At 53.3% G+C, this 26949-nt stretch overlaps 2 protein-coding genes across 20 annotated transcripts in view; both read left to right on the top strand.

Moving 5' to 3' along the window:
- Positions 1 to 205: 205 nt before the first annotated feature.
- Positions 206 to 15124, top strand: LOC112670075 (collagen alpha-1(I) chain-like). Its single transcript, XM_035719681.2, has 9 exons — positions 206 to 422; positions 7754 to 7876; positions 8109 to 8698; positions 8939 to 9375; positions 9482 to 10074; positions 10751 to 10812; positions 13704 to 13964; positions 14020 to 14211; positions 14381 to 15124. The coding sequence occupies exons 1-9, from the start codon at positions 206 to 208 to the stop codon at positions 15122 to 15124; spliced, it is 3219 nt and encodes a 1072-aa protein (XP_035575574.2).
- The window catches only part of KIF1A (kinesin family member 1A), an 89090-nt gene continuing 70725 nt past the window's right edge, over positions 8585 to 26949 (top strand). For all 19 annotated transcript variants that reach the window (XM_049100876.1, XM_025463715.3, XM_049100875.1 and 16 more), the window contains exon 1: positions 8585 to 8698. The gene's annotated coding sequence lies outside the window, so the exon portion shown is untranslated. The remainder of the gene's footprint in view (positions 8699 to 26949) is intronic.

Here is a 26949-nt window from a genome sequence, read left to right as displayed (position 1 = left end):
AGCGAAGCTGGGCGGGGAAGGGTCCTGCCGGGCCGGCGGGCTCCCGCGCTGCCTCGGAGCAAGGCCTCTTTCCCAGCCTGGCCTCAGTTTCCCTCCCGCGCCCCCGCGCCCGGGAGCCCCGCCCAGCGCAGCCCAGCCCAGCGGCCCGGGCATGCGCACACGGGTCCGCCGCTGCGCCGCCTCGGAGGCCACGCCCCGCGTTGCCATGGCAGCCGCGTCCCCCCGCGGCGCGCGGAGCGGCCTCGCGGCGGGGGTTGCCGGGGCAACGGGGGCGGGGCCTCAGGGGCGGGGCTTGTGTCCCCGCCCCGGGCTGGCGGCGGACCGCGGGGGGTCTGGGGGCGCGGGCCCGGGGTTCGAGGCCTGCAGCATCTCCCGACCTGCGCCTTCCCCCCAGACGCCACCCCCGAGCCCGGGGCTCCCATGTGGGCGGTGGCAGCTGCCCCAGCACTGCCCGGTTGTCACTTCTTTTCAGGAAACCTGTCCTGTCCCTTTGCCTATTTTTTATTATTATTACTATTATTATTATTCTCTGGTGTTCTGCGAGTTTGGTTTTATTTTTCCTATTGGGGATCATGTTGATTTCTCACTGAGCGTTTCTATCTGCAGTTCTGGAATATTCTTTTTTTTTTTTTTTAGTTCTGGAAAATTCTAAGCCAATATTTATTCAAATACTGTTTCAATGTCCATCCCTCCTCCCGGAATTTCACGCGTCTTTCCCAAGCACAGGCCACAGGCTTCCCCCTGGCTTCCCGCCTCCCCCCGGGACCCCACCGCCCCTCCTGGGCTTTTCTGCTGTATGCTGACCTCACCTAGACCTCCCTCCCGAACCCCAGCCGGGAGCCTTGTGGCTTGCTTTCTTTTTTTCCATCTCTGCTCAGACCCGGGGACACGGCAGGTGTCATCCTGGTGCTCCCAGAGCTCTCCCAACTGACCGGAACCTCCTTCTCCACTTTATTCTCCAGGTCCCCTCTGCACCTGCCAAACTGCTGTCCAGACATCACAATCCCTGCTCATCCCAAGTGGCTTGACTTGGCTGCAGCCAACACCACCGTTTTGAATTTCCTCCTGGCTGGTGGCACTTAGCTGGTGTATCTTTTTTGTTTGCAAGCTTGATTTTGTGGATTTTGAATTTTGTGATATATTTTTCCACAATTTATTTTTATTAAGTTAAACCATTTGAAATTACCATTTTTTGTAGGTCAAAAATAGTTGAACGTTGGCAATTTCATGACTTAACCTAACATTTGGAGTGGCTGGGGGAGAAGGGGCTCTTCCCAGATTCTTTAGCCGTACAAAAGTCTACAGCTCTGATAGGATTTAAAATTTTTAAATTTTTATTAAAACAGTTTTTTCAAAGATTTTATTTATTTATTCATGAGAGACACATAGAGAGAGGCAGAGACACAGGCAGAGGGAGAAGCAGGCTCCATGCAGGGAGCCCGACGTGGGACTCAATCCCAGGTCTCCAGGATCACACCCCGGGCCCAAGGAGGCGTTAAACCACTGAGCCACCTGGGCTGCCCAAAATTTTTAAATTTTTAATGTAGTATTTACCATGTTGTAAATTCAGAATGGTACAAAAAGAAAGCATAAAAATGAAAATGGGTCTTAATTTCTGCTCTTAGAGCCATTGAAACAAAAACATATACCTATATAGGATTAGAAAATTCAAACTGTACATAAAGAAAGACTATATATGTATTTTTTTTAATAGTGAAGGCATCCCCAGTCTTGGCAAACATGGTGTCCATTTATTCTGTGCTTCCTTTCAGGAAAACAAAGGCAGGGGTAGCTATTATGCACACTCCTCTGTGCCTCTTTTAAATAATTTAACAAACATCCTGGTGATCTTTGCACATCAGCACATAACTTTTGAGACTCATTGATTTTAGCAGCTTCAGAAAAATGCCCCCCTGGGGACGCCTGGGTGGCTCAGTCAGTGAAGCGTCTGCCTTCAGCTCAGGTCACGATCCGGGGTCCTGGGATGAGTCCCGAACCTGGCTCTCAGCTCAGCTGGGAGCCTGCTTCTCCTTCTCCCTCTGCCTGCCGCTTTGCTTACTTGTGCTCTCTCTGTCAAATAAGTAAATAAAACCTTAAAAAGAAAAGGGAAATCTCTCCCGTATATACCCCCAGTTCATCCAACCAGTGCTCATGGGGGAACACCTGGATGATCTCCAGGTTTTGGGCCAAAGTTTTGTGTGTAGAAACCACAAGCAAACGGGTAGCCAGCGGGCTTCCTGGATCAAGGAGGGGAGCACTCTGGGGGCACGTGGCTGCCTCAGTTGGTAGAGCACGCAACTCTTGGTCTCAGGGGGTGAACTTGGGCCCCGCATTAAAGACAATAGAAGCGGGGATCCCCGGGTGGCTCAGCGGTTTAACACCTGCCTTCAGCTCAGGCCGTGATCCCGTGATCCTGGGGTCCTGGGATCGAGTCCCACGTTGGGCTCCCGGCATGGACCCTGCTTCTCCCTCTGCCTGTGTCTCTGCCTCTCTCTCTCTCTCTCTCTGTGTCTCATGAATAAATAAGTCTTTAAACAAACAAACAAAAACAAACGATAGAAGCACTTTAAATGTGGAAACATTTTGACAAACCGCCCTGCAGAAAAGGAGTGCTTCTTGTCCTGGCCATTGCCACATCCTTTCCCCACAGCCCCGTCTCACTGGATATCACCACACACTCACATTTTTGACAATCTGATAAGTCAAAAAACAAACAAACAAAAAAAACAACCCTCACTATTTCACTCTGCATTCTTTTAACTGTGATGACCTTTGCTCATTGACCCATTGTCCTTCTGTAAATTGTCCCTACATAGTATCTGGCCACTTCTCTGGTGGTCACTTGTATTTTTTGCTATTAGTTCACAAAGGCTTTTTTAGTTTTAGGAAATTCCCTTCATCTTCATATGTTCTGAAATATGTGTTAGCATGGAGTCTTTCAATTTCATTTATAATGTTGAGGCCACAAAGATGTTTGGTTTTCATATGGCCTATTGGGCTTCTTTGGTGCTTTCAGGCTGCGTGTCCTGATTTCTCCACCCCAAGATACTATGTCCAATCACACTTCATTTTACTTTCCTAAAGTTTCTTTCTTACTTTTTTTTTAATTTGTTTTTTACAATTAAATGTTAACTCCAACAGAAATTTCTCTTGATAATGTGTCCAGTGATAGCCAACTCTATGGATCTCCCATGGTGGCCTATGCCAGTTACGAAGTCATGTATTTTCCCCAAATTATTTGAAATGATACCATAAACATTGGATCTATTTCTTTTAAGACTTAGAATTTTAGAATTTCATAACATGTTTTAACATCTAATAGGGCAGACCTCCCCATACGTCTCCTTTTAAACAAATTTCCTGATTAGTCTTACATGTTTGTTTTTCCTTTTTTTTTTTTTTAAGATTTTATTTATTTATTCACAAGAGACAGAGAGAGAGAGAGGCAGAGACACAGGCAGAGGGAGAAGCAGGCTCATGCAGGGAGCCCAACGTGGGACTCGATCCCGGGACCCTGGGATCACGCCCTGGGCTGAGGGCAGGCGCTCAACCACTGAGTCGCCCAAGGATCCCCGCATGTTTGTTTTTCCATGTGAACTTTTACTGCTATTTTAATTAAGACTACATCAAATGTATACTTTTAATTTAGTGAAAACTGTACTTTTTACAATATCGCCTTTGTATTAACTTACCTTTTTTCAGTGGATTTTTAGTTTTTCTATAGAATTTCCTTACACATGAGAAATTTGCACATTTCTTATTGTTTCTGGGTGTTTATGTTTCTTAGTGCTATTGTGCTCAGACTCCTGCATTATAGGCTCCAACTCTTCCCTCTGCTTTACAGAAACTGCTGTCCTCTCAGTGATGGTGCTTCCTGCACACCCCTAACCCACTGCTTCCTGTGGCTCTTCACTCATCCCCCAGGTTTCCTAGGTAGACAATGACCTTATCCGCAAACAATGCTCATTTTGTTTCCTCCTTTCCAATATCTTTACCTTTCTTTCTCTCATTTGTCATTACTTCTGCATGGAACGGAGGTGACTGTGCATATCGCTCGTTGTCACGGGAGTCCTCTTGTGGTTCCTCCATGTGGCACATGGTCCACACAGGGCTCAGCGCGCGCCCAGCCCTGCTCTCCGCATGTCACCTGTGAGGTCCGTACTGCTCTTATCTCACCTGAGGACCTGCGACAGACATAGGGAGTGAATGAACTTGCCGGGAGTCGCACAGCCGATGGAGAGCAAAGCCCACAAGAATCAGAGTGTGGGTTGGAAGAAAATAGGGTGCAGGTGCAGGGCTACAACGTGAAGGATCTGGTTGTTGGCCCAGTCTCCTTGCTGGGGGGAGGGGCTGAATTCCACCTCATCATGGGAATGGGGAGTCAGGGAGTACACAACCAGAAAGGGTCGCAGAGGACAGAAGGACAAGCGTGCAGCTGCTAGGCATCCCAAAGTCAGAAAAATCTTAAGACTGAGAGGAGAAAATATTTGAAAAGCAATGGAGGTTAATTTTCCAAAATGAAAAAAAATAAACAACCTCAGAATGTAAGGCTCACAGGAAAATTCACCCCTTTAGAAAGTTCTAGAAGCATCTTTAAAGAAAGGACATGGAACGAGATCACAGTGGACATGGGAGTTCTCAACAGCATACAAGACCGTGAAGTAAGTGTTTTTTTAAAAAATTGAAAGAAACAAACATTGCATCTAGGATTTTATATCCAGCCAAGTGGAAAATATAGTAAAAGTAATCTCAGGAATCTAAGAGAGCTCAGAATGTTTTTCACCCCAAAATCCACATTAAAAATTCTTTGTATTTCATAAACAACAGAAATGCAGGCGCAGCTTCAAGAAGCATGGAAAACAAGGATGATCAAGGTCCTTGGAATGAGTATTAATAATTTTAAACAAAAACAAGGACCAAAGAAAAGAAAAAGTATATCCACAATAACTCAGAACTATAATCCTAGACAACATCAGTGCCTGGGAGTAAAGAATACGTGGCCAGGCTGGAGAACTCGAATGTTAGGGAGGATGCATAATTACAGAGGGTACATAGGTTACGTGAAAACAGTTTTAAATTCAAGGCAATTGGGGATCCCTGGGTGGCGCAGCGGTTTGGCGCCTGCCTTTGGCCCAGGGCGCGATCCTGGAGACCCGGGATCGAATCCCACATCAGGCTCCCGGTGCATGGAGCCTGCTTCTCCCTCTGCCTATGTCTCTGCCTCTCTCTCTCTCTCTGTGACTATCATAAATAAATAAAAATTTAAAAAAAAATTAAAAAAAAATAAATTCAAGGCAATTGCCATAAGAATAAAAATATGAATGAGGATAAACCAGCAGAAGAAGATTCACTATACTCAGTGCGAAATAGAAAAAAGTAAATACAGTAAATAAAATTTTGAATACGATGGCAAAACTCAGTCTCAACTTAACAGTAATTACTATAAATGTAAGTGGATTAAATTCCAATTAAAAGGAAGAAACCGGGCAGCCTGGGTAGCTCAGCAGTTGAGCACCTGCCTTCGGCCCAGGGCCTGATCCTAGAGACCCGGGATCGAGTCCCAGATCGGGCTCCCTGCATGGAGCCTGCTTGTGTCTCTGCCTCTCTGTCTCTCTGTTTCTCATGAATAAATAAATAAAATCTTAAAAAACAAAAAAGAGGTACAAACTGATTAGATTTAAAAATTCTAACAATGGGTAGCTTAAAAGAGAAACACTTAAAAAAAGATACGGAAAGTTTAGAATAAAAAGTTGGCAAAAGACATACCAGGCAAATATGAACTAAAGAAAACTGGATTGACATCTTAATATGTGACTCTCAGATTTAATACAAAAAAACCCCAAAAAACAAAAACAAAAACAAAAACAAGAAGAGAGGACATCCCATGCATACTGGTGAAATGGGCCACGGAATGATAATGCACACCCATCAGAATTATTGAATACCTAAGAATTTGCCTTAATGCCCGTCATGCAGCATCTGCCAGATTTCAACAATTGTAACAGGAGATTTTAATTTTAAAAATAATAACTTAATAGCTCAAGCGGACAAAAGCCTAGCAGAAATCTCCAAATCCGGATCAACGTAATTAATAATCTTGAACTATTAAATGTACACAGAACTCTATACCCGTCAAGCAGAGAAATGCAGCCTCTTTGAGCGCATGTGGAGTATTCACAGATAGAGACCATGTGTTAGGACCTAAAGAAGCCTTAATAAATTTCTGAGGCGAATTCCCTGCCCTCTGGGCTGCTATGTTGGGTTTGTGCTTCCAGGTCCCCTTTACCCCATGTGTGAAGAGAGCACCCTAAATGGACCTGTCAGTGGGTGCCCCTCCACCCAGCTGCCTCTTGGGCCCAGCCAGAGGGAGCACTCCCAGATCCAGTGAGGCGGGAGCGTGAGGTCTGATCCCTCCGGTGGGTGCTGGGGCTGGCTGCATCCTCCCTGAGGCCTCTGCCCCTACCCGCAGCCGCTCCCTCTCCCCCCCACCTCCCTGCATCAGGCGACAATGTCAGCGCAGTGTCCCTCGGTCCTGTGGTTTTCCCCGCTCCTACCTACACGTTTGTAAACAGCCTCTTTATCAAACACTCCTCAAATTACCCGGTTGGAGTGTGCCATCCACTTCCTGCCAGGATCCTGACTCGACACAGACTTTGTTCTCAGACAATAATGCAATTAAATTGGAAAGTGGTAACAAAAATTGATAATAAAGAAAAATACTGAAGCAGGCAAGCAAGCAAGCAGGAAACACTATTGGAGAGTAAATAACGTTACGAAGTAAGGCAGGGGTTTGTAACCTATGAGGTTAAAAGGAGATCATCAGGGACGATAAGAAATATTTAGATCTGAATGATAATGAAAACATCCTCTGTCCCAATTTGTGAGGCCCAGTAAGGCAGTGCTGGAGAGGGAATTTTGCAGTTTAAATATATCCACCAGAAAATTAAATAGTTCAAAAATAAATGAGCCTAAGCACTTAGCTCAAAGCGGAGCAGCATATCAGATTCCAAGAATCAGGAAGGAAAGAAATAATAGACAAGTGCAGGGATAAGGGAAATAGAGGGAAAGATGAGACGACGAACAAAACTAAAAGTTGGTCCTTTGGAAATATCTAAAAAACATTAAAACAGAGAAAAATGCAAATAAACAAAGTACGGAATAAAAAGGAGCAATAACTAGAGACGCGATTGATAAAGAAATGAATACACGCTGGTGATTTTGAAAGCTGGATGACATGGATTCCTAGAAACATGTAAAATTTGGCTCAAGAACTAGAGAACTCGACTAGATCAATAAATACGATGAAAATGGAAATGATGAAGCCCCCCCCCCTCCTTAGTTTTATTGTTTCTACCCAAAGTTTGGAAAAGCAATAATTTCTCTTTTACGCAGGTGGTTGCAGGAAATAGAAAAAGGGAAATTGTCCGGCGGGGCCGGGGGTGGGGGTGGGGGTGGGAGGGCTTGGGGGACAAGGGTGGGAGGGTGTGTCCTGCGCAGGGTGCATGTGTGTCTGCGTCCTTGTCGCCTTGGGGGCACATGCCCCAGGGATGCTGCACATGGAGGTGAAGCCCCCTCCCTCCTCGTCGTGTGAGGATTAGGCCAGTGACTAAATAAGGCCCCAGGGGCAGCGCCCGGCACCTGCTGGGCGCTGGGGGAGGCGGAGCCGCGGACGCGCAGAGGACAGGGGCTGGGCTGGAACCGGACCTGGGCGCCCCGCTTTCTCGGTGGCATGACGTCACCGCACCCACCGCAGTTCGGGTGGGTGAGCCGGCCGGGGGCTTCCTCGACGTCCCCCGGGGCGGACGGAGCTCCCTGGCAACGGAGATGCCAGTCGGCCCGGGGGCCCGGACAGCCTCTGCGGAGGCCGAGAAGGCGGGTTTGCCCGCGCGGGCCGGGGGCAGCGTGTCTCCGGGGACCAGGCTGCGGGCGGGCAGGACCCGGGGCCGCCGGGGGCGCGGGGGGGTCTCCGCCCAGGGCATGCCGGGAGCAGAGGCGGAGGCCGCGCGGGTTGCATCATCCCTGCGGGAGGAGCTGGGGATGCTCCGGTCCCTCTAGCGCTCGGACCCAGACTCTCCGCGCGCCGTTGAAAATTCACCTGTTACACCCAGATCGGGGGCCCCCGCCCCCCCGCCCCCCGCTGCGGGAGCCCGCGGGCTTTGTCCCCCGCGCCCGGGCGCTTGTGCCGCGGGCCTCCCGGGGCTTGTGTGCGGGGGGCGGGGGGCAGGTGGGGGGCCCCGCCAGAGGGGTCGGGGGAGGCCGGCGCGGGATCCCCGCGGGCGCGGGTGGGCGGGGGTCCGGGCCCCCCAGGGCGCGCGGGGCTGCGCGTGGACGGGCCCGCGTGCGCGCCGAGGTCAGCTCCCCGGCCCCGGCGCCCCGGCTCGCCGGCCGCGGCGTCGGCGGTGATGTCACGGCTCAGCCCCGGCCCCCCGCCCCCTCCCCGTCCCCGAGGCGGCCGCGCGCCCGTCCCTCTCCCCGCGCGACGAACCAGCTGGCGGCTGGGGCTCGGGCGCCGCTTGCAGCCAACCAGCGCGGCGGGAGGGGCGCGGGGCGGGCCGGGCCGGGGGCGCGCAGCCCGTCACGCGGTGCCGCCGTCACAGCGCCCAGCGAGCCCCGGAGCCGCCGCCGCCGCAGCTCCGCGCTCGGGGACCCGCGCCCCGGCCAGTGCCCATGCGGGGCCGCCGCCAGTGACGCCGGAGAGGTAAGGGCCGCCCGCGCCGCGCCGCGCCCGCGCCCGCCCCCGCGCCCGCACCGGCCCCCGCGCCCGCGCCCGCACCTGCAGCGGCTCCGCGGCGGCCCCCGGTGCGGAGCTCCCGGCCGGAGCGCGTCCTTGTCGCCGCCGAGGTGCGGGCGCCGCGCGCGCGGCCCTTTCCCCCCTTTCCTCCCCGCTTCCTCCCCGCTTCCTCCCCGTTTCCTCCCTCGTTCCTCCCCCGTCCCCGAGGAGAACAATGGGGCAAATTCAGGGGTGTCCCCTGCGCCCCCGGCCCCGCGGGCCCCCGGGAAGGGCCGCGTCGCTGCGGCGCCGGCTCCCAGGGTCGCCGCCGGGGGCCTCTCCGGAGCCCCCTCCCCGGCTGCCGCGCCGCGGTCCTTCCCGGGGTCGGGGGGGCGGGCTAGGGCGCGGGGGGAGGGCGGTGCTGGGCCCGGGCGGCGCGGGCGGGGCGCGCGGGGGCTGCGGCGCGAGGCCGGCGGGGTGCGCACCGCGGGGACGGCCCTGCGGCGTCCCCCCGCGTCCCCGTGCGCGGGCTCAGGGCGGGCTGTCGGCGGCCGGGCCCGCGTCTACGCAGCCAGCGCCCGTAGCAGGTGCGGCCCGCGGCGGCGCGGAGACCCCGCCTCGCCCTGGAGGCTGCGGCTCGCGGGTCCCCCCGAGGGCGGCGGCGGGTCCGCGGGGCGGGGGCGGGGAGGGGCGGGGAGGGCGCGCGGGGAGGGCGCGGGGAGGGCGCGCGGGGAATGCCAAGTCATGGGGCCTGCCGGGCGCGGGCCCGAGGCGCGCCCGCGGCCGCACAGCCCGGACCTTCCCCGACGGGCGGCGCTGCAGGCTGGAGGCCGGGCCGGGGCTGCGCTGCGGGTGCGAGGCCGCCGCCCGAGGTCGCGCCCGAGGCCGCCGGGACGGCGCGCACAGCCCCGCGCGGCACCGCTCCAGCCGCCCGCCGGCGGGGTCCGCGGGCCGGGGTGCACCTGCGGCGGCCATCTTGCAGGTGTGGTTGGCCGCGCGGCCCCGCGGGACAGGTGCGCAGCAGGTGCGGCGGCCGCGGCCGGGCGAGGGATGCTCCGCGGGCGGGGCTGCGGCGGACGCGGAGGGGGGCGGGGCGGGCGGGTCCGCAGAGGGCGCCGCGGGGCGCAGCCCGGCCCGCCCCGCGCCAGGCCCCCTGCAGGCGGCGGCCCCCCAGCCCGAGCCTCGGCGGGTGCGGAGGGAGGGCCCGCTGGACGCCCGCACACCGCCCTGCGCGGGCAGCCCCGAGGGCAGAGCCACCCTCCCCCTGCCTGTCCCCCTCCGGGGCTCCCCGGGGCGGCCTCCGCGGACCCGGCCGCCGAGTCCCGTGAAGCAGAGCAAGGGAGGCCTCCGTGGGTCCCGTGGGGGTGAGATGGGAGGGGGACGGGGCTGGGGGACAGAGATGGGGGCGGCGTGGCTTTGGGGGGCCGGGGAGGCGGCCCAGCGTGCACAGGCCGGGCGGGAGAGCTGGGCGTGGCCGGGAGAGGGGGTGCTCGGAGGGTCCTGGCGCCCCGGTTGGGGGCTGGGGGCCCACCAGCTTCGGGATCCACGCCCTGGCCCTTGGGAATCAGGACGCCGCCCTTCTCGCCGCAGACCCCATACCTCTAAGAGCGGGGGGCGCACGGAGCAGCCACCCCTCGGCGGAGGGGGCGGGCGGGGGCGCTCAGCGCCTGGCTGCCCCCCTGCCCAGTCCCGAGGGCTCCCAGAGGACTGGGCCCCACCCGCGGTCACCCCACCGGGCGAGCATCTCAGGGCTCAGATGCTCGCTTGGGGCTGGACCACACCCGCCCCGCCCCGCCCCTGCAGCTTGGCTGGGGTGCCCAGCGCGGGTCTGCCCGTGAGCCGAGGGGCCCCCCACAGCAGGGCCGGGGCAGCGGGCAGGGCAAGGGGCGGGCGTGTAGGCGAGTGATCCGTCCCGCCTGGACCGTGAGGGGCCCGGCTCTGGGCGCCCCAGCCCCAGGCCTCGGACTCCGTGTGGGGCGCCCGAGGGGTGCAGGCCCTACTGAGCCCCAGCCTCCCCCGAAGCCCTCGGCCCCTCCGCAGCCCTTCCGGGGGCCTCTGTGGCCATGCCCACCCCCGGCCAGCTTCCCCCCTGCTTCCGGAACGTGAGCCCCTCAGGAGCCGGAGGCCTCCCTGGGGTGGATGGGGATTGACCTGCACCCGGGACTTAATCCCCTAATCCCGGCCTGCAGGCCCCGCCCACCCTCCCCCAGAAGCCAGAAGCCGAGGGGGGAAGCGCCCGCTGCTAGGTCTTGGGCTCCCGGGGCAGGGGGGGACTAGCCAGGACACCCCAACCCCCTGCCAGGCCTCCCGCCTCCTACACGGTCACACGCGCACCCGTACACGCTTACACTCCCAGGCTCACACGCTCGTCTGCGCATTCACACGTGTGCACTCACACCCACTCACACGCACACCCAGCCTCACCCTCTCACACGTTCGCACTGTTCCACAAGCAGCCTCACACCCCCACACTCGTAGAATCTCCCCCCCACAGCCCTCCCCACATACCCTCGTGGCTTCACGTACTCACACACTCACGTACTGCCTCTCACACACACACACACACACACACACACACACGCAGCCCTCACTCTCTGGAACATTCCGCCCAACCTCCACAGGCGGTCCCGGGACCCCCTCAGACGCCACCACCTTGAAGCCTGCTGCAAGCCCCCACTGTAGGTGGTGGGTCGGGGAAGGAAGTGAACATTACCGGGTGCAGACTTGGGAGGCCTCCTGGGGCGCCCGCAAGACCCCAGCCAGCAGGTGGTGCCCCGCATCTCAGCCCTGGAGGCGAAGGCTCCCTAGACCCCAGAGAGGGGTACCCTTCGTGCTTTCTGCCCACCTCTCTGGCACCACCCACCCCCACCCTGCTCCTTACCCCACCTCACTCCCCCACCCACCCCTCTACCCATCCTCAGCCACCCCCAACCTGCCCCCCACCCCACCTACCTGCACCCTACTCCTCCCCAGCCTCTCTCCCCCACCCTACCCCTCTGCCCATCCTCAGCCACCTCCAACCTGCCCCCCACCCCACCTACCTGCACCCTACTCCTCCCTAGCCTCTCTCCCCCACCCTACCCCTCTGCCCATCCTCAGCCACCCCCAAACTGCCCCCACCCCACCTACCTGCACCCTACTCCTCCCCAGCCTCTCTCCCCCACCCTACCCCTCTACCCATCCTCAGCCACCCCCAACCTGTCCCCCCACCCCACCTACCTGCACCCTACTCCTCCCCAGCCTCTCTCCCCCACCCCACCCCTCTACCCATCCTCAGCCACCCCCAACTTGCCCCCCCTCTACCCCACCTACCTACACCCTACTCCTCCCCAACTTCTCTCCCTCACCCCACCCCTCTACCTATCCTCATCCTGCCCCCCACGCCTCTACCCCCATCCCCACTCCTCACCTCGTCACCCCTCCAGCCCTGACCTACTCCCCCCCACCTCGCAGCTGCTCCCTACCTTACTCCTCTACCCCACATCCCCCCACCCCCACTTCCTCACCCTCACTCTTCCATCTCCCCTACCCAATCCTCTACCCTCACCGCCCCACCCACCGCCCCTACCTGCCCCTTCAGACCCCCACCCCGATCCTCATCCTCACCCACCCTAGTCAACACAGGGCCGCACACACCGTAGGTGCCCAGTAAATGCTATTTTCTTGTTGAGCCAGTTGCTGTGGTGCAAGTGGGCCGTTTCCCGTGGACCATTTCCCGCGGGGCGGAGAAGCAGCCACGCTGGCAGGATCAGGCCGTGTCTTCCTGTCTCCCGGTTAGGGCCCAGCGGTTCCGAGGCAGATGCCCCCTCGCTCTGGGCCTCCTATGCGGCTCCTGGAATGCAGCGCTAGGGAAGGGAAGGGGGCGGCCCAGCTGCTCCTGCGACCCCCCTCCCTTGGGTCCGCCCTCAGAGTGGGGCTGGTGGTTCCCAGGAGTGCCTTCAGGGGTGTCAGGAGTCCCGTCCCCGCTCTCCTGTCTCGGCCCTGCAAGTAGAGCTCAGTTTCCTTCCCCAGCTGCCATCAGCTCGGCCAGGATGGTGAAGGGCAGGGCAGGGCATCGGTGCCCGAGGCCTGTGGGTCATGGGGACCCGGCTTCTGGGGGCCGTTGTGGGGCTGGGGCAGCGGGGGGACTCAGCTGCTCTGTGTCATCTGGTCCCCGTTCTTCACCTGCCTCTGAGGCCGGGGCCACAGCATGGCCGTGGGTCCCCGGTGCCCGGCAGGTGCGGGGTGAGCAGGGGTGCGGTCGCCGGGTCCAGACGGGAGGAGGACACTCAGGCAGGACATTCCTCAGTAGCCTTCCATTTCCCCGGCTCTCAACCATACTCTCTTTTCTGCCGAGTCCCGTCCTTCCTGGTGACTTGTCGAGCCCACCTCCCTCCCGCCTGCCCGCCGCTCCCCCATCCCCTGCCTGGGGACTCTGTGTGTTGAACCCCGGAGCTGCTCCTTCCTTGGCTCCTGTCTTGTGTGACTTCCTGAGAAGGGTGACGAGCCCTTGCTGTGGTTGTGTCTGCTCTGTCCTCGTGCCGGCTGCAGGGTGTCCCGGCGGCTCCCCATCCCCATGAACACTCCCCTCTGAGCACGAGGCACCAGCATCACGACCTGCTGCGTCCACCTGCTTATGAGCGACGTCCCCCCCTTTTGCTTTTCTGTTTCCTTCCCAGACTTGCTGCATTGGTCGTCTTGCCTTGTTCTTGTTTCTTTCTCTCCTGTGTTGTGTCCTATTTTCCGGGCGACTTGGGGCTTCATTTTCGAGTTCCTTTTGGGATCGTGTATTTCAGCACTTGTGTTTCCACGTCTGACAGCTCCTTCTTCCTCGTCTCTAACGGTTCCCATTTCACAGCATCCTGTTCTTGTTTCAGGGATGTATTGCCTTCTCGAAACATTCTGAGTCTACTCGTGGACGGTTTTTTGCTTGTTCGCTTGTTTTTGCTTCCTCCTGGTTTAGTCTGGTCTTGAGTGTTGAAGCAGCTTTATCCTCCTCTGGTGTGTGCGGAAGGCCTTGGGGCCTGTTCACGTTGGGGAGGCCCACGGGGCAGTAGAGGCGCTGCTGCCGGATTCCGACCGGAGCCCGGGATGGGGGGTGCGGGCGTCCATCGGCAGGCAGGCCTGGCTTCCGGTCTGGGAGCTGGGCGCGCGAGGCCCCGTCCCCCTCGGCAGCATGCGGGGTGCCAGCGCCCGTACCGAAGCACTCACTCCTGCCAGGCTGTGGAGAGGAAGCTTCCGCTGCTCGCCTGGGGGTGTTGGCAGCCACCGCTCTGTGGGCTGGCACGGGGTGCAGGCCCCACTGCTCCTCGCGGCCGTTCTGCGGACAGACTGACCCCGCGACCTCCCCAGCCTCGCGTCCTGCCGCTGCGCCCCGCTGGCTCCGCGAGCCCCTGAGTCCGGACGCCCCGAGCTTCCTGCGGTTGTGGGGGCCCCCTCTGGCGTCCGCTGCCCCTGCCCTCCAGGAAGGTCACTCGGGCCTGAGGCCCTGGGGACGCCTTGGCCCCGCCCTGCACACTGAGGTGACTCCCGGCGCACTGTGGACCCTGGCAGCACCTGGCCGTCCCCCCGCCATCCCCCCGCCGTCCCCCCGCCCACGGGCCTCCCGCCTTCTGAGGGGCCCCGGCACGGCCGGCTCGGACTCTGATCCCGTGAGCCTGACACTAGGAAAGACGGGCTGGGTTTCCTCAGACTTCGGGGAAGGCCGCCGTCCGGGGCCGCGGCGCCCGTGGGGCAGGGCTGGCCCTGGGGCTGGGCTCGGCCCGTCGCAGGCCGCCCTCCCCACCGTCTGTCCACGGGCTCGTCCTCGTGCTCCCCGCCCACGCTCCGGGCTCCGCGACGTGGGAGCTACGCCAGGCGCCCGCGGTCCCTGAGGGCTGGGCCCACCCGTGTCTGCGCTGCCCGGCCCTCGCGGGGCCGCAGCCCGTCTTCCCCGAGTGGCCGGGCCCGGCCCGTGGCTCCGTGGTCCTTGCCACCGGTCACGTCCTCGCCGCGCACGGCCCTGGCGCCCGGCCCCTCACCCTCTGCCCCTGTGGGGGACGCGGCCCGGGGACGGCGCCCGCGGAGGGTCGGCAGGACAGGCCTCCGGCTCAGGGCCTCCCGGGCAGCTCCGCAGGCGCTCCTCGGGCCCGGCGGCCTCCCTGCCTCTGTCCTCCTCCTCGCCTGGCCTCGAGGCTGGCCATCGGGCCTCGCCAGGCCCTGCCCGGCGGTGGCAGCCTCGGCGGCACCTGCGGCCTGAGACTCCGCCCCCGAAGGACCACGTCTCACTTTCCCGTGTCCCCAAACTTCTCCCCCAGCTCTGTGGAGGGGGGCTGGCCCTCCTGCCGCTCTCCAGCACGCGGCGTGGCCGAGCAGCGAGCCCCAGCCAGTGACCCCTGCGCCCCCTGCCACAGGCAGGCCTGGCTCCCTCCCCTGCCAGGTCACTCATCACTCTGATGCTTGCTCTCCTTCGTGGCAAGACTTCTTGAAATAAGTCAAATCTTTGAAAAATGCTATCATGTGACAGGACCCTCGGAAAAGCATCCAGAGTATAAAAGGCCTCCCCAAGTGGCCTTGTTTCAGAGATAAAGTGTTTTCCAACATGCACCCGGGACGTTGGCGCTTAGGGCGACCGCTCCCCTAACCCTCACGGGGGGAGGAGGGGCTGTGTCGTGACCCCACCTCGCAGGCTTGGTGGGGGCCCACGTCGGGGCCGCGGACCGCCAGCGCCTCAGAGACCTGAGCTGACCCGGAGGCGCCCGCCACCCGGACTCCGGCATCCAGCGTGCTCAGGATGCCATCCCTGACCCCGAGGCTCCGGGCAGCTCCCTCGTGAGCGTGAGGCCCTGTGTGGGCCGCAGCCCCCGCATGCATCCGCCTGCTTCTTGCTGGACGGTCCAAGTGACCTTTGCTGTCGTCAGATTCCCAGGAGCTGTGGCTCTGCCTTGCTCGCTGCCACTTCGGGACAGCCACCGTGTGACGAGGCCGCAGTTGTCCCTCTCCGGACAGCGGACAGTCGGCTCTCCATCTCCTCCCACCTCCCTGCCTTTTCTCTTTTCTGCGGCAGGTACTGCAGTGTCTGGGGACGTTTCTCCTGTGATCCCGGGTGGGTCTAGTTGAACCCCTGGTGGTCTCAGAGTCTGCAGCTTTTCTGGGCAGCTCCGGATTGTTTCCACGGCGCCCGTGCTAGTGAGCTGCTCCCAAGTGGACCGTGCTGTTCCCGCTGCTCTATCCTTACGACATTCCCTGTTGCCACATGTTTTCATGTTGTGACCTGATGAAAATGTTTCTTTTTTTTAAAAGATTTTATTTATTCACGAGAGACACAGAGAGAGGCAGAGACACAGGTAGAGGGAGAAGCAGCTCCCTGCGGGGAGCCCGATGCAGGACTCGATCCCAGGACCCCCGGGGTCATGCCCTGAGCCACCCGGGTGTTCCTGGATATGGTTTTTTTTTTTTTTTTAAAGATTTTATTTATTTATTAGAGAGAGAGAGAGACAGAGAGAGAATGAGCCCTTGCACACAAGCAGGGGAGACGCAGAGGGAGAGAGACAAGCAGCATCCCTGCTGAGCGCAGAGCCTGACCTGTGGCCTGATCCCACGACCCTGAGATGACCTGAGCCAAAGTCAGACTCCTAACTGATTGAGCCACCCAGGCGCCCCTAATGGACATGGTTTTGAGCCGCACTTTCTTGATTACCATTGTGGTTGACTGTCTTGTCGTATAAATTGCCTGTTTATACTTTTTGCCATTTTTTTTTGCATTCTTTTTGTTTGATTTATGTGTGTTCTTCACGTGTCCTGCGCGGGAACCTTTGTCAGCAGATGTGCTGCAAAGCTCTCCAGGTGGGTGAGCTTCTCTTCACCCACTAGCGGTGCCTTGATGTCTGGCCTTCCCTTTTGGTGCCTTCTGGGGCCTGAATCCTCGAAGGAGAACATGGAGGTACCACTTTTCTTCATTTTCTTCCAAACCTGAGGTTCACGTTTGGGTCTTGAGTCTGCACGGCATTTGGTTTGGTGCAGAAAGGAATCTAATTTTGTATTTTTCCACGTGGCTAGCCAGTTGTCTTTGTCTGGTCTGCTGTAGCAGAATAGCACGGATTGGGGGCTTGTAAACAACAGACACTGGTTTCTCACAGTTCTGAGGCTGGGAGTCCAGGATCGGGGTGCCGGCAGGGCCAGGTTCTGGTGAGAGCCCACTTCTAGGTTGCAGGTGGCCCACTCCTCATCGTAGAGAGGAAGCAAGGTCTCTTGGGATCTTTGTAAGGGCACGAATGCGATTCATGAGATCATCTAAGCCTAACCATGTCCCACTGCCCCCCCTTCCTAATCCCAGCCCGTTGGGGGGTTGGGTTAGGAATGTGGGGACCAGACATTCAGTCCCTAACCAGTTTTCTCAGCAGCACAACTTCAGTGTTCCTTCTCCTTCCCACTGACCTGCAAAGCCCCCCTTGTCTTCTCTCAGAAGGGCTGTGTTTGTGCAAGTCTGTTTCTGGGTCCCTCCTGTTACACTGGTGGTGACTTACCTTGTCCCGGGCACCCCATCTTAATTACAGAACTTTACATTGTCTTTTATTTTTTTATTTTTTTTACATTAAGTCTTTTAAAAATTTTTTATTTAAATGCAAAGAATTAACATATGACAATGCATTATTGGTTTCAGAGGCAGAGGTCAGTGATCCATTGGTCTTATATCACACCCAGTGCTCATCCCATCACGTGTGCTCCTAATGCCCAGTGACCCAGTCCCCCCACCCACCCAGTGACCCTGTCCCCCCCACTTCCCCTCCAGTGACCCTGTCCCCCCCCACCCGGTGACCCTGTCCCCCCCCACCTCCCCTCCAGTGATCCTCAGTTCATTTCCTATGATTAAGGGTCTCTTAGGGTTTGTCTCCCTCTCTGATTTCGTCATGTTTTATTTTTTCCTCTCTCTCCCTATGATCCTCTGTTTTGTTTCTTAAATTCCACAAATGAGTGAGATCATATGATAATTATCTTGATTCCAGGAGGACATGTTGTCTTCTACCCTCCTGTGCTTCTTTAAGTGGGTCACTGGTATTCATAGCATCTCTTCCAAAAAAATTTTTAGCAGCCATTTGTCCACTTTCACAAAAAATCTGGTTGAGATTTCACTTCAAATTACATTGAATTTTTGACTCATATGAGTGAAAATAAACATTTTTAAGATGTTGAAATTTTTCCATGAATAGGTTACAGTTCATTTATTTAGGTTTTCTATAATATTTTTGTGAAGGCTAAAAATTTCCTAATAAAAGTTATATGCATCTTCATCTTTTGTGACATTTATTACTGTAAAGATTACTACATACTTTGGATTATTTTTTATTTTTATTTATTTATTTAAAGAATTTTATTCATTTGGGGGAGAGAGAGGGAGTGCACATGAGTGGTGGAGGAGAGGCAGGGGGAGAGAGAGAAGCAGACTCCTCGCTGAGCAGTGAGCCTAGTCGGGGCTGAAGGCAGATGCTTAACCATCTGAGCCACCCAGGCACCTCTTTGGATTATTATTTTTTTTAAAAATATACTGTAAAAATATATATTTTAACTATTTATCTCTAGTGCATTCCAACTTTGTGGTACCTTCCCACTAATTCAAATAATTTGTCTGTGGATGCTCTTGATTTCTGTGTAGATAAGCAGATAGTCTGCAAATGATGACATTTTGGGTTTCTTCATTTCCAATCCATATTTTGTCATAGTTGTTTCTTTTTCCTGCCTTATCACTCTGGCTAGCACCACCACTCCAATGTGAAGTGGTGACAGGCAACCTAAACCTGTTTCTGAATTTAAAGGAAATGTTCCTAATATTTTACGGTCAAAAGTGTGATATTTGGGTAGGTTTTTAGTAGGCGGCTATTATGAGATTAAAGAAGATTTCTTATATTTCTCATATTACTAGGAGTTTTATCATAAACACATTTTGAAAATTATTAAATGCTTTTTTAGCACCTCTCGAGGACCTCGGTGGCTTTTTCTCTTTAATCTGGTATGTGGTGAATTATATTAATATATGTCCTTATATTAAACAATATATATATACTATCATATCAGTATTCTTGGAATAAGCCTAGTGCATTATCCTTTTTATTTGCTCTTGGGCCTTCCTGCTAATGTTTTGAACTTTTATATCTATATTCATCAGTGAGATCAGTCTCTGATCCTCATTTCTCAATTTTTTTTGTCTAATTTGATGCCACGGTCATAACCTTTTCTCCTGTCTCCCTCTTTTTCTTGTTCTCTTAAAAAGAGTTTTTATACGATTGCAATTATCGAGGTTTTTTTTTAATGTATGTTAGGGCTCACTTGTAAAAAGTGTCTGAGTCTGCTGATTGTTTTTGGTAAGTAGAATTTATACTATTGAATCAACTTATTTAATTGTAAGAAAATTCAGGTTCTCACTGACTAATTTTTCTCCTGGTTATAGGTCATCTTTTCCTGCTTCTTCGCATGCGTAGTAATTTTTTAAAAAAAGGTTATTTATTTATTTGGGAGAGGGAGAGAGAGAGAGAATGCAAGGAGAGGCAAGGAAAAGGGAGAGGGAGAAGCAGGCTCCCTGCTGAACACAGAGCCCGATGCGGGGCTCGATCCCAGGACCCTGAGATCATGACCTGAGCCGAAGGCAGATGCTCAACCAACTGAGCCACTCAGATGCCCCAGTTTTATTGTTGCTGTTGTGTTCTAGACATTTCTACATTGTGGAGTGTCTGAATTATACTTCCATCCTAGAAAGCATGTTGGGCTTTGTTTTGTCAGGTAGTAAATTACTTGAGATAACTCGAGCCTTGGAGACCTGATTTTAAGCTTTCCTAGAGTTACTCTAGAGTAGATGTCACAGGGATAGTTAAGCCCATTACCCAACTATAATTTCTTTGGGGTATCTACTGGATGTCTGGAGCAGAGGGGTCAAGGGGACTATTATGACTGATTAATGTGCAGATAACCTTCTTATTTTATGTGAGCTTTGGGAATCCCTGTGTTTTCTTTGCCTGGACTAGATGGGGATGTACTAGTCCTCTACAAAGACTCAAGGGAATCCCTATCTTGACCTCTGCTACCTGATGGCTCTTTCCAGAACTCTGACTCACAATTTCCATCTGTCTCAAACTATCCTAACCCTGGCCTCTATCTCCCCAACTCATCAAAGCTGCTGAGCTGTTGGGGTCCTACCTCCCCAAACCTGAGGTCTAGAAATGGCCTCTGGGCAGATTTGGAGTGACCGTTGGGTTCCCCTTGTATGTTCCCTTCTCTCAGTGATCACAGTCCTGCACTGCCTACTGTACAATGTCTAAAAACAGGTATTTTCATACATTTTGTCTGGTTTACAGTTGTTTACAGGATGGTCCTTGTAACTCCCATTGTTGCTGACTGTGAGAGTGCTGTAAATTTTGCTAGTAGTATTTTCATTATCATTCCCTACTAGGTTATTTATACCTCCATCACGATTTCTTTTTTTGTGTATTAATTACTTAGAAGTTTATTTTTAAATTTTTTTCTTGGCTATAATATCTGTTTCTTTCCCCAGTTTAGGGAAGTTCTCAGCTATGGTTTGTTCAGATATTTTTAGATTTTCTAAACATAGGTTTTTAAATGGTCTTCTCTCGATTTTTGATTGTCTTCAGATTACAAGATGCATTTGGTACAGTCTTTGACATTTAGTCAAAGGAGTTGCTTTGTGACCTCCTACATGGTAAAATGTTGTAAATGTTCCATGTGCGTTGGAAAAGAATGTGTTTCTCTAATTTGCAAGAAAAAGAGAGCACATGTGTTCATTAGTTCATGATTATCATGTTCAGACTGTCTACATCCTTGTTAATTATGTCTGCTTGGTCTGTCAATTAGGGAGCAATGCGTTAAAATTCTTGCTATGACGAATTAGTGAATTCTTTCGTGTTGTGTGACTTTTAATCTTGGCTTTATGTTTTCATCATGTTGTCTCTCTGGGACCATTCTGAGTAATTTTTTCTGATATGTTTTCCAGTTCATTAATTCTCTGCTCAGCTTCATTTAGTTTGCTGATTATCATGTCTGCTAAGTTTTGAAGTTTGAAAGGTTATATTTTTATTTCTATAAGCTCTGCATGATCCCTTTCCTGTTTATTTCTCTCAACATTTTAGGCAGACATATCTTGTGATCTGTATCTGACAGTTTCAGTATCTGAAAACCTTGATAGTCCAGGATGAGGGTCTAATTCTGGTTCTCTTTTCCTTTTTCTTAACTCTTGCTCATAGTGAATTGCTTCTCTGGTGTTTGGTTAATATTTAATTGTGAGCTCACATTTGACTGGTCTTCATCTGTGGGGACCTGAGAAGAGGAAGCTTTTTCTAGGATTTGTATTTGCGTTTGTGATGTGCTATAGTTGCGAACAGCCGAGACCTACTCCGAGCGGACTTCTCAAACTTGGGTTTCACTGATCACGTAGGTCTTGCAAATTTGAAACGCACGCTTGCATGAAGACAGGTCTGTGGCCTCAAATTCTCAGAAATACTGGCTTTTTCAGCACATGGAGCTGAGAGTCATTCAGAGTAACTTCCCTGTGTTCCTTTAATGACAGACGGCCTTTCCCCAGCCTTCCACGTCACTGGGGTTGTAGCTTTAGAGGATCCAACTCTTCATGGTGATTTGGTTCCAGCTCCAGCTTTGTGTGTGTTTGGGGCCATGCCTCCCATCTCTATTCAGCGGCTGAAATCCAGGTCCTCCCATTTCTAGTGTCAGCGTGTGCCTGCAGCTTTCTCCCTGGTGGGCTTGCCTCTTTGATTCAGCTCTTCCTGCTGCCTTTTCTCCCCTTCCTCAGACATTCTCTTATGTTTGTTATATATCTTAAGTTTCTAGGTCATTCCTAATGGGAGGGAGTCTTGTCCGCCATGTTGTCAGCAGTGGAGGTTTCTCGTTCACCTGTTGGCTTGAGAAATGCTAATTTTTAAAAAAATTTTATTTATTTATTAGAGACAGAGACAGAGAGAGAGAGAGAGAGAAAGAGAGAGAGAGAGAGGCAGAGACACAGGCAGAGGGAGAAGCAGGCTCCATACAGGGAGCCCGACATGGGACTCGATCCCGGGTCTCCAGGATCAGGCCCTGGGCTGAAGGCGCACTAAACTGCTGAGCCACTCAGGCTGCCCAAGAGAAATACTAATTTTAATGAGCTAGCCATTTTTGTATTCTTGTGCTGGTGTTTGTCAACCAAAATGAGGTCTTTTTACTTGTTTACTTATTTACCTGAACCATTTGGCAATTTTTTTTCAAGATTCTTTATTTGTTTGAGAGAGAGTTTGAGCAGGGGGCAGAGGGAGAGGGATAAGCAGGCTCCCCGCTGAGCAGGGAGCCCAACATGGGGCTTGATCCCAGGACCCCAGGATTGTGACCTGAGCCGAAGGCAGATGCTTCACCAACTGAGCCACCCAGGCCCCCCACCGTTTGGTAATTTTTAAAAAATCTTTAAATATGAACACAGTTTAGAAGAGTCAGATCGATCTGCAGAACTTATTTAGGAAATCAGCAGACTTTCCTCTCCATCCTCAATCTCTTGCAGCTCTCTTAGTGGTGGTGCTTGTTGATGCTATTCAGCTCTATCTTGCTAAATAATGGGCTTCTCCTGCTATTTTTTGGCCTGTTTTACAAGTTGCATAAGTAGCATTATGAAGAGTATGCCCCTCTGTCCTCGGGTCATCTTTTCCCACGTCGTTTGTGAGGTTCATCCATCTCTCTTCTCTCCCTCCCGAAATGCCACTAAAATAACAGTAAAGGTAAAGACGAGAAAGACCCAAAGGCTCCTGGAAGGGAAGAGGAACAGAGAAGGCACCGCGACCCGTTCGGGCAAGTGAAGAGCTGACCCCTCAGCAGCGGATCCCGGGAGCTGAGGGGCCGAGGCCGAGGCGGCTGGGAGGCGACCTGCGGTGTCCCCGGGCTTGGGACTGGGTCCCCGGAGGGGGCGGGATTCTCCAGGCCGGGCCGGGTCCGCAGGCGCAGCACCTAGCACCCCGGCTTGGCCGTCAGCTGTGAAGGCCTCCGCGCCCAGTGCTCATGGGGACCCACCTGTCGCCCTGCCTGACCCGCCCAGGTGCGCTCGTCCAGCGCCTCCCTGAGTGCTCCCCGGGCCTCGCCCTGAGGGTCCCCCCTGAGCCCCCCCAGGGACGCGGGGGCCAGCGTCTACCTGGGAGCCGCGTGCAGGCTGCCAGGCCCAGGCTTGCGAGTCCAACTTGAGCTGCATCCCGCAGTTCTAATGTGTTCTGTCTGCATCATCGTTCAGGTCAGAATCTTTCCTAATATCCAATGAGGTTTTTTTTTCTTTGTCCCATGGGTTATTTAGAATCATAGTTGCTTAATGTCCAAGCAATTGGGGGATTTTGTAGCTTTTTTTTGTTTTGTTTTTTTGGTTTTGATGTATAGCCCGATTGTACTGTGGCCGGAGAACATACACCTTATGATCTCAATTTTAAATCAAAATCTGTTAGAGTTTGATTTAGGACTAGCCTATGGCTAGTTTTAGTACATGTTTTAGGCGCACTTTATTTACTTATTTGTTTGCTTGTTTGGCTCCACTTCCCGCATGGATCCCAACATGGAGCTTGAACTCAAGACCTGGAGATCAAGACTCGAGCTGAGATCAGGAGTCAGACGCTTAACGGCCTGAGCCACCCAGGCGCCCCTTGATGTGCGCTTGAAGAGAATGCGTGTGGCATGTATTTTTCCTTCTCAGGAGCTGGTAGAAGAAGCAAGCCAAAAATTTTTATCCTCTATTTTCAACCTTTCTGTCTTTTTATTTAAAGGTGTTTCTTGAGGGCGCCCAGGTGGCTCAGTCGGTTGAGCATCCGACTCTGGATTTCAGCTCAGGTCATGATCTCAGGGTCATGAGATCAAGCTCCAGGTGCAGCTCCGTGGCCCGCGGGGAGCGTGCTTCAGATTCTCTCTCCCTCTGCCCCTCTCCTCTGCTCGCACTCTCTCTCTAAAATAAATACATAACATCTTTAAAAAAAGATACCTCTTGGCAACAGAATAGAATTCTTTAAAAATCTGTTTCCACAGTTATAATGTTTTACCAGGAGTGTTTCATGCATACTGATTGGGCTTTTATCTGCAGTTTTAAGTCTTCGTCTTCCATTTGATGTAGCTTTTCTTGTAGTTCTGTTCTTCCTCCTTTGTTTCCTTCTATTAGATGAATAAAAAAGATTCAAGTTTTTCTCCTGTTTCTCTTGCTACTAACTTATTACACATTCTTTTTCTGCTCTTTTAATGACCTTAGCAGTTGAAACATGTATCCTCGAAAGTCTGATATAAAGTGCTCCTTTCCCCTGGTAACGCTGAGACCTGACCTTGTCTTGCGGCTTCCATCGTTGCTGCCCAGGGGTCAGCTGTCAGTCTCATTTTTTTTCCTTTAAAGGTTATTATGCGTCCCTTTTTTTCTGGCTGCTTTTAGGACCCTTCATCTTCGGTGTGCGGCAGTCTTACTATAAGGTGCCTTCATGTAGTTTTCTTCATGTTTATCCTACTTTGGTGTTTGCAGAGCTTCTTGGATCTATGGGTTGAGGTGCTTCAGCAATTTTAGACAATTAAAAGTCATTATCTTCTCTTCTGTTCTGTTTCTTCTCCTTTTAGATTCCAGTTATACGCATGTGAGACCATTTCAGTGTGTCCTAGGTTACTCTGACTCTACATCCTGTATTTTCTATTCATTTTTTCTCTGTTCTGTAATTTCTCCAGCTCATGAACCCTGCTTTCAGCTGTGTCTAATCTCTTTCATTCTTAATGTCCGTTATTGTGTTTTCCATTCTAGTATTACCGTCAGAAAATCTTTTTTTTTTTTTACATTTTTAAATCTTCTTGCAGAATCCTCCATTTTTCCATTTATTTTCTCTCTTTATTTTCCATTTCTTTTCTCTTTATCTTGAATATATGTCATGGTTATTTGAAAGTCCTTGTTTGATAACTCCTAGATCTGGATCACATGTAAATATATTTCTTTTCATGGTTTTTTATCTACCCCCCCCAACTTGTTGTGAAACCTATAGTCCTTTCTTTTTATATGCTCTGTGACTTTGATTTAATGTCATATCTTACCTATTGAGACACATTTGAGTGGCTCAGTCAGTGACGTGCCTGCCTTCGGCTCAGGTCATGATCCCCAGTGTCATCGGATTGAGCCCCGCATCGGGCTCCCTGCTTAATAGGAGGTCTGCTTCTCCCTCTCTATTCTCCTGCTCCCCCTGCTTGTGCTCTCTTTCTCTCAAGTAAATAAATCTTAAAAAAAAAAAAAAAAGAAAAAAAGAAAGAAAGAAAAGAAACACAGTAGAGGCTCTGGATGGTTCGCCGTTTTCTTTCCAAGCAGATAGAGTGGAGGTCATCCCTAATTCAGGCAGAAACTAAGCTGAGTCAGGGAAGCATTGCGGTTTTGATAGGATTTATCCTCCCAGTGGTTCTGCCCTGGTTTTAGACTCTGTGCCTCCCGGGGCGTTTTTGTTTTTGTTTTTGTTTTTGTTTTTTTTCCCTCCCAGGGCTTTCAAGCCCGTAGGCCCTGGTACGATTACTGGAGCCCTTCCTCCCAGTGGATCCTGAATGCTGACCCTTGTCTCCCCAGCACCCGAGCGAGAATGCAGAAGGCTCCTCTGATTTGCAGAGGCTTTCTGCTTGGGTCTGTAAGCTCCTGCCCCTCAGCCTTCTGGGTTTAGCACATATCTGAAGGGGAGAACTGGCCGAGGGAAGCTCCCTACTTCCTTCTCCTGGGCTTTTGGCCTGTCAAGTTTGCTTTTCCTGACCAAGAGCTCAGTGGGTTTCTCCATCCCTCAGCAACAGCTCCCTGCCTGGGAAGATTCCAGATTCCCAGCCTCTTTGCCCCATGCCCAGAATGCAAATGCCTTTGGGGAGAAAGTGCTGTGGAGTGTTGGAATGTTGTCTCCTGTCCGGGCAGCCCCCCATCTCTGGAATCTTGGCCTGCTGCTCCGCGTGGCTTCAGTAGCTCTTTGATTCTTTCCAACCAATTGTAAGATTTTACCCAGCTTCTCTAGCTGGGCCTGGTGGGAGGGACCTTGCTTGATGCCAGCCATTCTACTGGCCTGTCCTTTGCCTTCCAGGCTTCGTGCCAACGCCTGGTCTCTACCCCGGAGCCACAGCATCATCTCCATGTGTAAGACTTTCAAAGGTGAAATCCTCGCTCTATTTTTTAACACGAGAGAATCCGTGGTTCCAATACCAATCTCACCGAGTTACCTGAAATGCTGCCTGCCATCCATTGGGTGTGTGTGTGTGTGTGTGTGCACATGTCTATCCGTGGTCACGCTTTGACTTTTCTGCTGATCTCTCTATTCGTGTGTCATTAGTGGACTTTGGAAGTCATTAGAGCAAGTCTGATAGCTGGTAGGGTACGTTCTTTGCTTTTATTTTTCACAGCTCTCTTTGGAACTTTTGCAAAATTCCACTGAAGAGCCTGTTGGAATATTTTGCTTATTGGAATCGCACTGAATTAACATGGCTAAATTTGGGGAGAACTAAAAATTGTGCAATATTGAATCGAACATCTGCTTTCATAAATATTTTCTTTATTCCTAATTATTTTCTATTTCAGTACTGAGCATCGCTTACTCAACAGATAGAGCCTCTTTTTTTTTTTTTAAGGCACAAGGCATGCTGCTAAATGCTCGAAATCACATTCCAGTTGACATCCTCACCAGGACTTCACAACCTTGCTCTTGCTCTTCCCACCCCAGCTGGGACATCTTAATAGTTTTCTCCATTTCCAGAGTGTGGAAATTTTCCAGCATAAGGAAACACAGATTCTCAGTGAGGCACATGCCTCCAGTCCCCTCCTGGGTGGTCATTTTTGGGTGTGAGAAGGGGAAACTGGGATCCCTGGGTGGCGCAGCGGTTTGGCGCCTGCCTTTGGCCCAGGGCGCGATCCTGGAGACCCGGGATCGAATCCCACGTCGGGCTCCTGGCGCATGGAGCCTGCTTCTCCCTCTGCCTGTGTCTCTGCCTCTCTCTCTCTCTCTGTGACTATCATAAATAAATAAAAATTAAAAAAAAAAAAAAAAAGAGAGAAGGGGAAACTGTTGAAAAAACACCTGCGGTGTGTGGATATGGGTGCGTGCGGTGGCTGAGGGCTCGGGGGTGTCGCTGGGTGTGATGCCAGGCCCAGTTCTGCTCCCCGCCCGCCTGGGCTTTGGCTCATGCCCTGCACTTGTTGACTCCTGGTCGTCGCTGCTCTGGTGCTTCCTCTCCCCCTGCAGACTTTGGCCCGCAAGGAGGGTTCTGCTCCGTGTCCAGCCTTCCCTGGG

The sequence above is a fragment of the Canis lupus genome, chromosome 25, assembly GCF_003254725.2.
Source record: "Canis lupus dingo isolate Sandy chromosome 25, ASM325472v2, whole genome shotgun sequence".
Classification (NCBI taxonomy): domain Eukaryota; kingdom Metazoa; phylum Chordata; class Mammalia; order Carnivora; family Canidae; genus Canis; species Canis lupus.
Note: the sequence above shows the minus strand (reverse complement) of the source record. Positions and strands in the feature narration are given on the sequence as shown.

Bases quoted from the DNA above. Each gene is read 5' to 3' on its own strand.
- LOC112670075 (XM_035719681.2), top strand. From the start codon at position 206: ATGGCAGCCGCGTCCCCCCGCGGCGCGCGGAGCGGCCTCGCGGCGGGG. The intron at 9,376-9,481 runs GTCCGCGGGGCG...CGCGGGCCCGAG, and splicing joins CCCCCCGAGGGCGGCGGCGG to GCGCGCCCGCGGCCGCACAG. The intron at 14,212-14,380 runs GTGACTCCCGGC...GGGTTTCCTCAG, and splicing joins GCCCCGCCCTGCACACTGAG to ACTTCGGGGAAGGCCGCCGT.